We start from the raw sequence: 13,461 nt of genomic DNA, 5'->3' as shown, positions 1-13,461 counted from the left end.
GTAAGAATAATAAGTGAAAATCAGTGAAATTAGAAACAAACAATAGTGAAAATTAACAAAGTCAAAGTTGGTTAGAAAAGTTAGAAAAGTTTAATAAAACCAGATAATGCCTATCAGGATTTAACAAGGAAGACAGAAAACATAAACTTTTTATTAGAAATAAAAGATGGAATGTTATGATAATCTCACTGTCATCAAAAGGATAAAAAGTCACAATTATAAATTCAAAATCTTAGATGAAATGGACAAATTTCTTAATAGACATAAATTACCAAATTGATGAAACAGGGAATCTGAATACCAAAATATGTATCCAAAAATAAAATTTACTGTCAAGTATCTCTTCACAAAGAAAATTCCACATTGATTTCACTAGTGAATTTTCTCAATTAAGGAAAAAAAAATTGATACCAAACTTTCGGTTTCATACCAAACAAACTTTTAGAAAAAAAGAGGAAGAGATTCTCCCCAACTCGTATGATACCCAAGCCAGATAATAACATTGTAAGGAAAAAATTATAGGTAAATAGCCCTGTAAATATGGATGTAGAAGTCTTAACAAAACACTAACAAATCAAATCCCACAATAAAATATTCTACCATGATCAACTAGATTTTATCCCAGGAATGCTTAGTTTGACATTTGTACATATATATGTATCATCTCCACACCCCCTGCTCTCTTCTCTCTCTCTCTCTCACACAGACACACAAAAAGGAAAGGTGGGAGATGAGGATGGTAAGAAAGCAAATGTCACCATTTCAAGATCCAAAATTTCAAGATATTTGAAGGAAGATAAGGCAGTAGAAGGAGAGGCATGGTATCAAGAGAGAGTATACACAAAGTTAAAAAGTCCTAGTCATAGTTGAATGTGAATGGAAACAGACCAATTTTTGACTCTTCCAATAAAGGGCCAAAGGTCATACGTATGGCGAGAAAAGAGTTGAGCAAAAAAATAAATGGGAAATCCCTGAGAAGGTGGGTTTAAAGAAGATTCAGAGCACAGGAAGATTTTTATAATGAAAAATATGTAACATTTAGATTATTGAAAGTAGAAGTATGCAGGGGCGCCTGGATAGCTCAGTGGGTTAAGCCTCTGCCTTTGGCTCAGGTCATGATCTCAGGGTCCTTCCTGGGATCAAGCCCCACACCAGGCTCTCTGCTTAGCAGGGAGCCTGCTTCCCACTCTCTCTCTGCCTACCTCTCTGCCTACTTGAGACCTCTGTCAAATAAATAAATAAATAATCTTTAAAAAAAAAAAAAAGGGAAAATAGAAGTATCCAATATACCCCACAATAACATAAAAGTTTTGTGTTATGGTCTATGTTATAATCAGTAAGGAGAATATGGTCTCTAGATCACCCAGCAGCATAGAAACACTTCATGATCTAATATTGAGATAAAAAAGAAGTATGATACAAACATTATGTTAAGACGACAAATGTGATTAAAAAAAAAAGTTTAGAAAAACAGGCTAAAAGGAAATAAAACTGATAAACATAGTTACTATGAGATTGTGGGATTATAAATTGGTGTCTTATTTGATTAAATTTTGTCATAATATGATGTTACTTTAAAAACTTTAGGAATATCATTTTTCCCCCTTAAATCAAGGGATACGGAAATGTTAGCAAAGAGCATTTAAAGCGAGGCACCAGTACCCCTTTCAATAGTGTTCCCTTGAAATTCATGTCTATCCAGAACCTTAGAATGTGATCTTATTTGAGAATAAAGTGTTTGCAAATGGCAGTAGTTAAAATGAAAACATACTGGAATAGGTGGGCCCTAAATCCAATGACTGGTGCCTTTTTGTAGAGAAAAGAGAGGGAGACGCTGAGACACAGGGAAGAGAAGGCCACGTCATGATGGAGCAAAGGAAGGATGTGATGCTGCTACAAGCCAAAGAGCACCAAAGACTGCTGGTAACCAACAGAAGAAGAAAGGAAGGATTCTTCTCTAGAAGCTTCAGAGAGAACATGGCACCGCCCATTGGACTTCTAGCCTCCAGACTGGAGGCTTCTGTCTGGAGTTTGTGGCAGCTTGTTATAGCAGCTACAGTAAACTAACACGAAATCTGCTTGAACAGATCATTTTATTAAATATAAAATGACTGGGTTTGAGAACACCTCTTTTTCTTTTCTTGAATTTTTCAGAACAAATTAGGAAAGGGCACATCGAGGTCAGAAAGATTTATATCAAATTGTCAGCTTTACTGGCAAAGCTAAACTACGAAACCAGATTTGAACCTGTTGTCTACCGTGCTCATACTTCCTTGTCTGAACTGGAAAGGTTTATTTATTTAGTCATAACACACAGGAGTTACCCCCAGTTTCCCTCTGTACCACCTTCCAGGGACCAGATCTTTACACACATCACTACAGCAGAGGAGTGAGGAGAAAAAGAAAGAAGCTTAGTCAGGTACCACTCCATTCCTTTTCCCCAGTTTGCTCAAGCAGATTATGGAGACAGTGTTCTTCCCATTCTAAATGTTAGGTGGCAGTTCACTAGGGACAGTGCAATGTAAAGAGGGGAGGTCCAGTATTCTCTCCTAATAACAATACATAGTAAACTCCCTGATGAAATCCCAAAGGGTCACATTTACTCCCATTCTGGCAGATCCTCAAAATATAGGACAATGCCATGATCATTCAATATACCTTTGTTGAGTGAATAAAACCAAATAAATAAAATGACATTGACTATATTATCCTTAGCCATAAATAATATAATTCAAAGATATGTGAATATGGGACACTTGGGTGGTTCAGTCAGTTAAGCGGCTGCCTTTGGCTCAGTTCATGATCCCAGGGTCCTGGAATCGAGTCCCGCTTTGGGATTCTTGCTCAGCAGGGAGCTTGCTTCTCTCTTTGTCTGCCTGCCACTCTGCCTGTTTGTGCTCTTTCTCTCTCTCTGACAAATAAATATATAAAATATTTAAAAAGAAAAAGGTATGTGAATAAACCTATAAATTCTTACGATGAAAGATAGTATCACACAGATTCAAAAGGGCAACTTTTTTTTTCACATTTTACTTTCTCTGCAATTGGATGATTCATTTTATAATTACTGGTGTCTATAGTTTTCTCCTTTCTTAGCAGTACATAAAATAATGCTACATCTTTGTTATATCTTAGAGTTGGTGAAGTTTTAGACTCAGTGGAATACTGTATATTAAAAAAAAACACTTTAGATTTCCCTATCAACTGCTGAAGAAAACATGTATGACACACACAAACATCCACACACATGCACATGCATGCACACAAATATTCTCTTTTCCATAATTAGCTGCAAAGACCTCAGTTCAAGAGCACAAGCCAGCAATTCAACAGTAGTGCTAACCTCAGGATCGAGGGTTTCGGAGAACAATTTTTTCATAGCTTCTAGTTGTCTGTCACTTAGTTTTGGAAAGGGGGAGGGTGCAGAATGTGCCTCTAATTCTTCATGGAGGGCAGTGGTCTCATCTTTGCCTAGCCCATCTTTCTCCTCCCTGTGGCTGTGTTTTTTCAACATGCTCCGTGGACGAGGTAAAGGCTTAAAGTGCTTGTCTGCTTCAAGACTGCTGCCATTTTCTGTTGAAAAATAAACCGTTTTAAGGTGAGCATACCGAACAGTGCCCATGACTTCATCTACCACACTTCGCCGCCCCACTTCCTTCCTGTGCCTGCGTACCGTGGCTCTCTGTCCTGGAGAGCCAGAAGCAGCCCACAACCCTTCTCTACACAGAGCTCCCAGAAGCACAAATAAGCAACAGCTCATGACCAAATTTTCTTTATTAAAAGTAGTTGCCATCCTGGAAGGAACTAGCATACTTATGTTTTGTGAAAAGTTAATGCTTCAATTTTATGAACTCTCCTAGCATGCAAAAAATTAAAAAAAACAAAAAAAAACAAACAAACAAAAAAACCACCAACTATGCCCCAGTTTCTGCCTCTCTTAACAGGAGGGGGCTCATCTATGAGCCTTCAGCCAGTATCTGTGGCTAGGCCACATACAGATTAGTCACATTCCCAGACTTGATAGTCAAAACAGTGACCATGGCCCTGTCCAGGGTTTTACAGATTGGGAGGGGAGGTGGTTCTAAACAACAGAAATTCTAAGAGAAAGGTAAGTTCTGTTACAAGTTCGAAGATGATGTCGATACTTGGGGCAGAAGTGTTCGCTCTCCCTGGACAGAGGAATGAAGAACATTTATGAGCTGCTGCTTTTTGCCCATAAAACTTTTCTGCAGTTATTACAAATTTCTCAGTGACTATTTCCATTACTTCCAAGTTTAAAACAACAATCTAGGGCTGGTGTATGTCCAGCCCTCAAAATATAAGAAAGTTTTTACATAAACTTTTTGCCCAAATTTTACCTGTTAAGCATATTCATTTCTTCACTGTTCTACCAGTGTTTCCCTCTAACAAAATTTCAAACTAAAATAATCAGCATCTTCCTCCTCTTCATCTACACATGGCCTTATGAACACTGCTAGAAGACCCCATCATCATACCAAGTGGCACTACTATAAATGTTTCAATTGCAAATTTTAGCTGTGTTCTAAACTCTGGCGAAATGTTCAAGCCATCCCAGATGTTCCCTCTCTATCTAATGGGTCAGGATACCCCACTGATTCTTCTTGCGACATCTCTCATTTAACCCACTTCCTGCATCCCCACCCACAGCTCCTCATCCGCTCTTTCCTAGATTACTGCCTCGAAGGTATTTGAAAAATGAAAATCAGATCACATTACTCCTTTCCATAAAATGCCTCAATGGCTCCCCAGCGTCAAATCCTGTGGAATAAAAGCTTAAGGTCTTATGGTCTTCTCCAGCTGGCGCTGCCTCATCTACCCGCACATCCATTTTGTAATCTGTGTTCCAGAAATGCCAGGCTCACTGCTGTCTCCCTGCTGTGCCGCAATCCCTCCTGCTACCATACCTTTACCCAGCTCATCTCTCTGACTAGAATGTCCACTTCCCACTGCTTCTCCTGACAAATGCTTGCCTGTCTTTCGAGCCTCAGTGTAAGCAGAATATTATATAATGCCTAAAAGAAGGTGTTGAGTCAGGTTTTTTTTTTTTTTTTTTGTAAATTGTGGCAAGAACAATTTACAAAATTGTTAAGAGGTAGGTCTGTAACCAGGTCTGTGGTTACAGCCTATCTTCTTAACAAATTTTAAGCGTACTAAATACGGTACTGTTAACTAGAGAATCAGTGTTGTACAGATCTTTGGAATATATTCACCTTCGTAATGAAACTTTACACCTGTTGAACAGCAAGCCCCCTTTTCCTCACCCCAGAGCACCTGGCAACTACCATTCTACCTTCTGTCTGGAGGAGTGTGTCTAGTTCAGGTATTTCATACATGAATCTTGGCTCTGACATTTACTAGCATTATAACCTTACATGACCATATCATCTCCACGAGCTCAGTTTCCCCATTAGTAAAATTAGTTAAGAATTCCCAAGGCCCCTGTGGCACCTAAGTGAGAAAATGAAGTGCATAGCACAGTGCCAGACTCATGGTAAATGCTCTCAGTGAACATTAATAACTGTGGTAAACTTTTCTTTCTTTCTTTTGTTTTTGTTTTTGTTTTTTTTTTTTTTTTTTTTTGGTTTGTTTGTCACTCCTGTTTTCTTTGGGGTAGTCTCTCCTCTTCTCCATCCTTGTAATTCTAGTGGGTTAACAAACATCTCCTCCGTACCTCAGTGAGAGGGGTGTGCCCACAGTATATGTCACCCTCCCAGCTTATCACAGAAACATCATTTCTCCTGTCCACAGCAGATGGTCAGGTCAGTATTTTTCTATTTAGAGTTGGAGGATATGCCTTTAAGGTCACAAGGCCCAAAGAATATGATTTGGGGACTACTAGTGGCATTCTTTCCTGCCAGGTGAAGGGAAGTCTGAGACAAAGAGACCCAATGACAAAAATATAGGACCAGCGGATGGAGTAACTGGGCCAGTGACAGGGGTGGGAGGAGACAGTGAGGAGGTCTGGAATTCAGGGAGGGAAGAAGAATTAGAAGTAGAGAATGCAGTTCACATAAAACTACAGTTTACAAATTTAATCAGACCTAAAGAGAGGTCTTTTGACATCCATGCTCAATAAGGTGATAAATTTCTTTCCACTGAAGTTTGAGTCAAGTCATTTGCAACCAAGACTCCTGACTATGGGTACTATTATTTCAGTCAGAACTATTATTGCCATTTCCTCCAGGAAGCTTTACCTGATGCCCTCAAGTAAACTGAGGTGCCTCCTTTCCTGCGTTCTTACTACACCTTTTATATACCTTCCCAATAAATGGTAAAGTCTTTGCTACAGTCTAAATGCTTGTGTACCCCTCAAATTCTTAGGTTGGAATCCTAAACACAAAGGTGATAATATTAAGGCAGTAGGGAGGTGACCCCATCACAAGGGTGGAACCTTCATGAAGGGGATTATAAAAGAGCCTCCAGAGAACTCTCTCGCCCCTTCCACCATTGTAAAGACACAATGTGAAGTCTGAGATCTGGGGCTCTCACCTGACCGTGCTGGCACTGTGATCTCAGACTTGTAACTTCAAGAACTGTGAGAGATAGGTTTCCATTTTTGAAAACCCATCTAGTCTATAGTACTTTCATATAGTGGCCCAAATGGACTAAGATAGTCTTGGAGGATCGGTACTATGTCTTTTGGTTTTTTTGTTTTGTTTTGTTTTTGGTACAATGTTTTTTAATGTCGTATTCTTAGTTATCATCACAGTGCTTGTAACATACTGAAATTTATATTTATAATAAATATGTATGGAAAAATAAAATGATCTGCTTACGAACAAATGCTAAGTAATAAAAGCATTTAGAAAAGTGCTTTATGCCAGATTGTTCTAAATACTTCAAATATATAAACTCATTTAATCGTCTCAAACCTTTAGTTCAGGTTCAACTATTACGCCCATCTTACGGACAAATAAAATGAGGAACAAAGAGGTCATATGCTCACGGTCATAAACTCTAGTTTGTGGGATTAAAGCAAGGGCACCCTGGCTCCAAAGTTCATGACTTTAGTCATTTTAATGTTAAAATAAAAGCAACACATCCTGCAAAAATTACTTTCTGCAATCATTCCCCATGTGACAGTTGCTCAATCAAGTGAAGAATCTAGTTACTGCACTTTTAACAAAAGACAGCAAGAACAAAGTAAACTTTCAGGTTCCAATATTTTTATAAAGCCTTAATTGCTACTTGGCAATATCTCACATTAAAAACACTAAGTTCCAAACTTCATAAGAAAAAGAAAAAAGTCTAAAAATTCAGAAAAGGATAAAGCTTAACTTGTGAACCACACTCTTTCTTTCATTAATGAAATCATTCACTTATGATTACACTAAAATACTTATTGAATTGTATATGCCAGGCACTAAACACTAATCTCAATTTTTTTCCTCAATCTGAAGAGTCTACGAATAATGACTTTAATATATTTTATACCAAAATTCCACTCCACTCCTAGAAGTACTGTCAAGCTTTCAGAAAGAAAAAAAAAATACAACTATACATTTTCAAAATGCTTTCTTTCCTAATTAAGTGTAAATGACTGTTTTTGGTAATTATTTTTATATAACATAAAATAAATTACAAATGGCTAACGACATTAAAAATAAGTATTGCACATTTGTGTCTAGTATTTAGAATCTTGGTGCCATCTTGTGGTTTAAAGACAGTATTTCTTTATTAATTTTAATTTGTCACAGTTTTTTTTTTTAAAGTGTTAATAGATTATTGATGATTATCCACCATCCAGTTCTAACTAGATACTTCTACATAAGACTAACTTTTAGCTTCTGTATGCTTACATTTTCTTATTTACCTAATGAAAAGCTTTTCAGAATCAAGACAAATATGGTAAATACAATCCACAAAAATAGATTTCTAAATTTACTGGAACCAGGTAACACTGTCTGCTCTATCCTTCTTGAAGATTCCCCATTCATATTTTTTTATTAATGGCTCCAAGAAGTTCTCCCACTAAGAAATCACTTTAAAATTTCTAAAATTCTTTGTTTTTCCAATAATACCAAAGAACAGACTGTAGGATGTACTTTGGGAAATGGTGAATTACTAGATTACTCACCAAGTTCCATTATGTCCCTTTCTCTCCACTTTTGGTGCTATTCAGTACACCGGGAAGGTACATTCAGCAACTTAATTCTGTTTCATTATGTCTTGTGCTTATATTTTTGGTAGAACTATATAGTTTCTGAAATATACTTCAATAGATTCTTGAAACAATTCAGTAGAACAAGAGCAGGTTTTATCCTCCTCCTCAAGAGGACAATAAGGCCTACCTTATTTGCCAAGGTCACATATAATTAACAATACAGTGGCTCTTCTCCTAGTAGTTCCTGCTCTGTTCACATTTGAAAGTCAATGGGATTGTGGGGGAAGGAGTGGTTCCCTTAAAATTTCCGAAATAAAGTTCTGTGTGATGTTACTAGTGATATCTAATATGTGAAGTATGAAATATGTACCAGTAGAATATTTGATGATGATATAAAGGAAAGATATTTTTATGAAGGTCAGTATCAACTAATATTTTTTCTATAAAACAGGAAAAAAAATGCCTAGAAGACACCAAAACCTTAAACTTCTATGCCCGTTTCTGTATCTATGGTGGCCCAGGGGACCTCTTGAGAGGCTGGTTCCTGCTTCACTTCGTCTTTGCTCCATTGTGTCTAGAGCTCAGTAGAATTGTGAAGAAATGACTCTACTCCCAATCACACCAGGAACTTCCCTTCAGAAAACTGAGTTTGAGTGGATTTTCCCAGGGCACAGAGAAAAACTAAATGGGGATTCTGTTTCCGTAAGGCAAGCTGGAGGCTTAAATAACAACACCAACAACAAAACTCTCTCCCTTCACATTCTCAAATGTCAAAAAGATTTTCTGGCAAATGATGGCATGGAAATGATTGAAGGACTAGTTCCTTCCTGCTGTAACTAATTTCTGGAGTGTAAAATGGATTAGAAAGGACTGTATTGCAGTCCCATCTCTAAAAACAAAACTGAAGCCCAAAGGCCTCAGAAGGCTGGACCTAGAAACTTTGGGAGCCACAGCTGTAGAGGGCAAGGTACTCTGGCCTTCTGTTAGGCACCAGCATACATGCAAGACTAACATGCAACCGGACATCAGAATTATGAGTTTTCTCTGTGGTTCCATTATTTTGCTTTATAACTCTAAATTACAAAGTTATGCCTATTTCTTAAATATTTACTAGCTACCATATAAAGATATTTTGTGATTATCTTAAAATAAGTTTTCAAGGGGCACCTGAGTGGCCAGTGGGTTTAGAGTCTGCCTTCAGCTCAGGTCATAATCTCAGGGTTATGACCTGAGGAAGCAAGTCTCCTTCTCCTTCTGCCACTATCCCTCCCACCACGTGTGCTCTCTCTCATTCTCTTTCTCTCACTCAAATAACTAAAATCTTTTTAAAAAATTAAAAATTAAAAATAATAAATTAAATAAGAGAAATATAATTATAGTAACATGAATTACCTGAAGATTTGCCTTTGACTGGAAGAATTCTGGGTTTAGGTTTCATTTTAATTTCGTCTTTTTCAATTTCCTGGTCTTTATTTTGAGATTCAGATAAGGGAGTTCCAGCCATATCTCCACAGCCTTCAGGTGCCATTTCCTCAACATTTTTGGTGGAGAATACTGACTCATCTTCCATTATGTCACTGTTTGATTTCCTGGTTTTCAAAAATGACAGTTTTGGAGAATTCTTTTCTTCATCATCTGATAAATGGAAATCATTCATCTTTTTCTTATCCAAATTTTCATCAACTGAGGTGTCAGAAAAATCACCTAAGGAAACTGAAAAATGGAAGAGAAAAAATGTTTTCAATAGCCTTTTTAAAGCTGTGAAGGTCATATTAATCAAAAAGATTATCTTAAAGACTAGAAATGAATTTACAACAATGAATGGACAAGTATCTGCAGCTCTAACACACAGCTAACTTAGGTAATTGTTATCGGTATTTTTGGAAAAAAAAATTCAATTTCATTAATTTATTCAAAACATACTTAGTGAGTGTGAATTGTGTGCCAAACTTGCTCTGAGAAGTTATTCAAAGGTTCCTCAAAATAAAGATGACTTGGGTTATTTAAATTAGGTTTTGGACTGTAGAGCTTTTATTTGCAAATGACTTCATTATATAAAATCAAAAACACCGGTGAGTGGAAGATTTTACTAGTTAATTAAATTATTACTAGCTAATTAAATTATTTTCCATAAAAACTTTGGTACTACAATTTCATCCATACTGAATATTAGATTTTACTGTGAGAAGAGTATTAAAGAATGCCAATTTAACTATACAGCAATAGTTTAACTACTGTTCTGATGATTTTCACAGAGAACATTAAAAATTATTCACTTAATATTAAAGTATAAAGCACTGAATTTCAAGTTTGGAATTCTGTGTGCTTACATCTGAAACCAAAAATGTTAATATTTTTACAGTACCGAAAGAGACAAAATTAAGGCATACCAGCACTGATATGCTAGGTTTTTAAAACTAAACACCTATTACAGCCAAAAGAAAGTCTGATTTACAAAAAGCATTATAAAAGTGATTATGACATGCACTAAAGTTTAGTTCTCTGGGCTCTAGTTTTTAATTCGCTGTAGAGTCTCATACGGTTGGCACTGTTGTGTCCAACATGGTTTATAGCAGACAGGCATACTTTTACTTCAAAACTGCTATCAGTTAATTTATATTTTTAGTATACACCATTCAGAAATAAACAAAGATAATCATACAACTTCTTGAGCTTCCGAGTGGCTTTTTGCTCACTAAAAAGTTGGAAATTTAGAACCAATTATTTAGAACCAGTTATTTTGACATAAGTGATTATTTTTGAAGGGATGAGCTAAACATAACTAAGGAAACAAAAAGAGGAAAAGTGGTTCACTTTTCCACATTGACACATACCAATTTCGTCACTCTCAAAGTCATCTGAGTATTCAGAACTCCTTTGCCTGGCCGAGCGAGCTGTAATTGCTTTTATTAGCTCATCCTGAAACGAGATAATTAAAATCAATTTCCATCCAAACATAGAGGTCTCATATTTAGAATTAATTCTTTAAACAAACAACGCTTGATTAATAACTGCTTCAAACTCGGGTTTCATTCATATAACAAATATTCAATGAAAGCCTACCTGAATCCATGCACCCAAGCCCTCAGACTCAATGTGTAACATCACAGACAAGCCCCTTCTCCTTATGGAATTTACAGTTCAACAGGAGGAGATAGGCAACAGCAAATAAATTAGTTACAGGGTGTAATTAAGGCAGGAGAGTAATAAACAAGATAGGACTCAATTTAGACAAGATTTATTACAAACTGGCATTTTGGAAGAAACTGGTACTTTTTAAGATCTTTTGTTTTAGCACACTGCAGTAATAAATGTAATACCGCAAACTTAGAGGCTGAGTTCAAAACTGTAGTGACTGGATGGAAAAAACTGAAATGTTATTATAACAGAAAAAAACTACATGCAAATTTAAAGTTTCTATATAACTTAACTTTTAAAAGTTGATTTAAACTTTTAACTTAGTAAGAACCTAGTAGTGAAGCTAGTTAAATAGTCTGTAAGCCACACAGAAGAGTTAGTAAGTAACACTTGAGCCCAAACAGGACCACCTGATAAAACATCCAAAGGAATGTAAGATATACTCCTGTGTTACACAGGGCCCTTTGTAGAATCATTTCAAATCCAACATTGCTAATACAATGTTTACCTTTAAAATCACTCAAAATAAAAATGTTTGAAATACTTACCTGGAAAGAAGTCCTTTTGGTGACTTTTGGACTCTTTGTATAAGCCAAAATTGTGCTAAAAACTTCATCGGACATAGTGTTTTTTTATTTTTACTCTACCTTTATAAAACAGCTAATAAATAATAGGAATAATTCAAACTCTGATGATATCTGAAATAAAAAACAAATCAGACTTTTTTGCATATTTGAGAATTTCTATTACTACTCCTTAGTGCTAAAAAAAAAAAGAGCAAACAAAAAAAATTAAGAAAAGCATCTCATAACATTGTGCTACATATTCACTTAAATATTTAGCGTCCTTATAAAGAAATATAAAATTTTCACAAGTTTATTATCAAAAAAAGGAAAAGTCAAATTGAAGTTATCCTGAAAGAATTAGCAATTATTTTAAGGATGAGCAAATAAACGACTGTAACAGCTTAGTATGGTAAAATGTTGCCAGTTAAAATGCACCACCTTATTTTTCACTTCTGTTCCATACAGAAAATATAATAGTGCCCATGAAACAGCCATACTTTGTTTTAAAGGCGATTGGCAGCATTTTTAAAAGATAGAGCTAGAAGGACAACCAAAACAAGCAAACAAGCCAACAAGCAAAAGCTTGCGTACAGCTCTAGTGAAAGACAAAGATCATAATGCTACACTTCAACAGCGATATAGATATGTGTGTGTATGTATATATACATACACACACATATACATATCTATCTTTTTTTTTTTTTTTTCCCCAATCTCTCTTCCCTCTCGCAACAGTGCTCACAGGGCGCTGGGTCCCAGCCGGCTCCGCACTGCACCGCGCCGCCTCCCCGCCCAGCTCCCAGCACTCGCCAGGCCCGAGCACACCGAGCGCCATCCACGTCCCGTTCCTCCAACACCCTCCAAGACCCGCGTTCTGTCCCACCCCAGCCGATCCTACGGAGGGCTCCCGCCTCCCACTGAGCTCCTGGACTTGGGCCGGAGCCTCCCGTCCTGACCTGGGCCTGCCGGCTCTCGGGGACCGCACCGGACTGAGCACCTGACTGAGCAAAGGGGAGGGACTAAAAAGCGGAGATGGGAGACGGTTGCTAGGAAACCGCGTCTCCGGAAGGAAGTGACTTCCCAACCGCCAGGTCTCTCGGGTCCAACGCCGCTCTTCCGCCTGAAGCGCTGCGGAAGGAACGGCTGAAGGAAATGACGTCACCCCTTTGGGTCCCTGGAAAAGGGTGCACTGTCGTCCGCAGCGCTACAGCTGTTGCCTAGGAGACAGGCCCCTCCGGCTCCCACCCGGAACCAGGAGCCTTGTGTTTTCTCGTGGAGTGAGATCCTTACCTCCACCTGCTGCTCGAGCCAAAGCACATTTACCGTTTTGCCAGAGTTGGGATATGTAGTTCTGTGAATCGGAATAGTGCACTGACAGAATAGCTACATAGTGACATTTGCGGGCTGAGGAGAGGAACTGCTCTGTTGAATCCCGATACTCCTTCCCTATACCCGTGTGATGTCAGGCAAATTATGCTCCAGTTTCCTTTTCTGGGAAAAATATAATGATGATGATAGCCACCTTAGAGGGTTGCTGTGAGTACCCAATGGAATAACGCAGGTGGGATACCTGCAAGGGCGCCTAGGATTGCATTCAGTCAATATTAGATACACTTTTTATGCAACTCAGTC

At 37.5% G+C, this 13,461-nt stretch overlaps 1 protein-coding gene across 1 annotated transcript in view; it reads right to left on the bottom strand.

Moving 5' to 3' along the window:
* MAP9 (microtubule associated protein 9) overlaps positions 1 to 12,836 on the bottom strand; it is a 32,018-nt gene extending 19,182 nt beyond the window's left edge. The window contains exons 1-5 of the mRNA XM_059394188.1: positions 12,786 to 12,836; positions 11,812 to 11,961; positions 10,960 to 11,044; positions 9,518 to 9,838; positions 3,344 to 3,573 (exon numbers count right to left, since the gene is read on the bottom strand). Of these exons, the coding sequence (XP_059250171.1) occupies positions 3,344 to 3,573; positions 9,518 to 9,838; positions 10,960 to 11,044; positions 11,812 to 11,886 (711 nt within the window). The 5' untranslated portion in view covers positions 11,887 to 11,961; positions 12,786 to 12,836. The remainder of the gene's footprint in view (positions 1 to 3,343; positions 3,574 to 9,517; positions 9,839 to 10,959; positions 11,045 to 11,811; positions 11,962 to 12,785) is intronic.
* Between the last annotated feature and the right edge of the window lie 625 nt (positions 12,837 to 13,461).

This window comes from Mustela nigripes, chromosome 1 (genome assembly GCF_022355385.1).
Source record: "Mustela nigripes isolate SB6536 chromosome 1, MUSNIG.SB6536, whole genome shotgun sequence".
Taxonomy (NCBI): Eukaryota; Metazoa; Chordata; class Mammalia; order Carnivora; family Mustelidae; genus Mustela; species Mustela nigripes.
The sequence above is the reverse complement of the archived record's forward strand: the minus strand, read 5'-3'. Positions and strand labels throughout refer to the sequence as shown.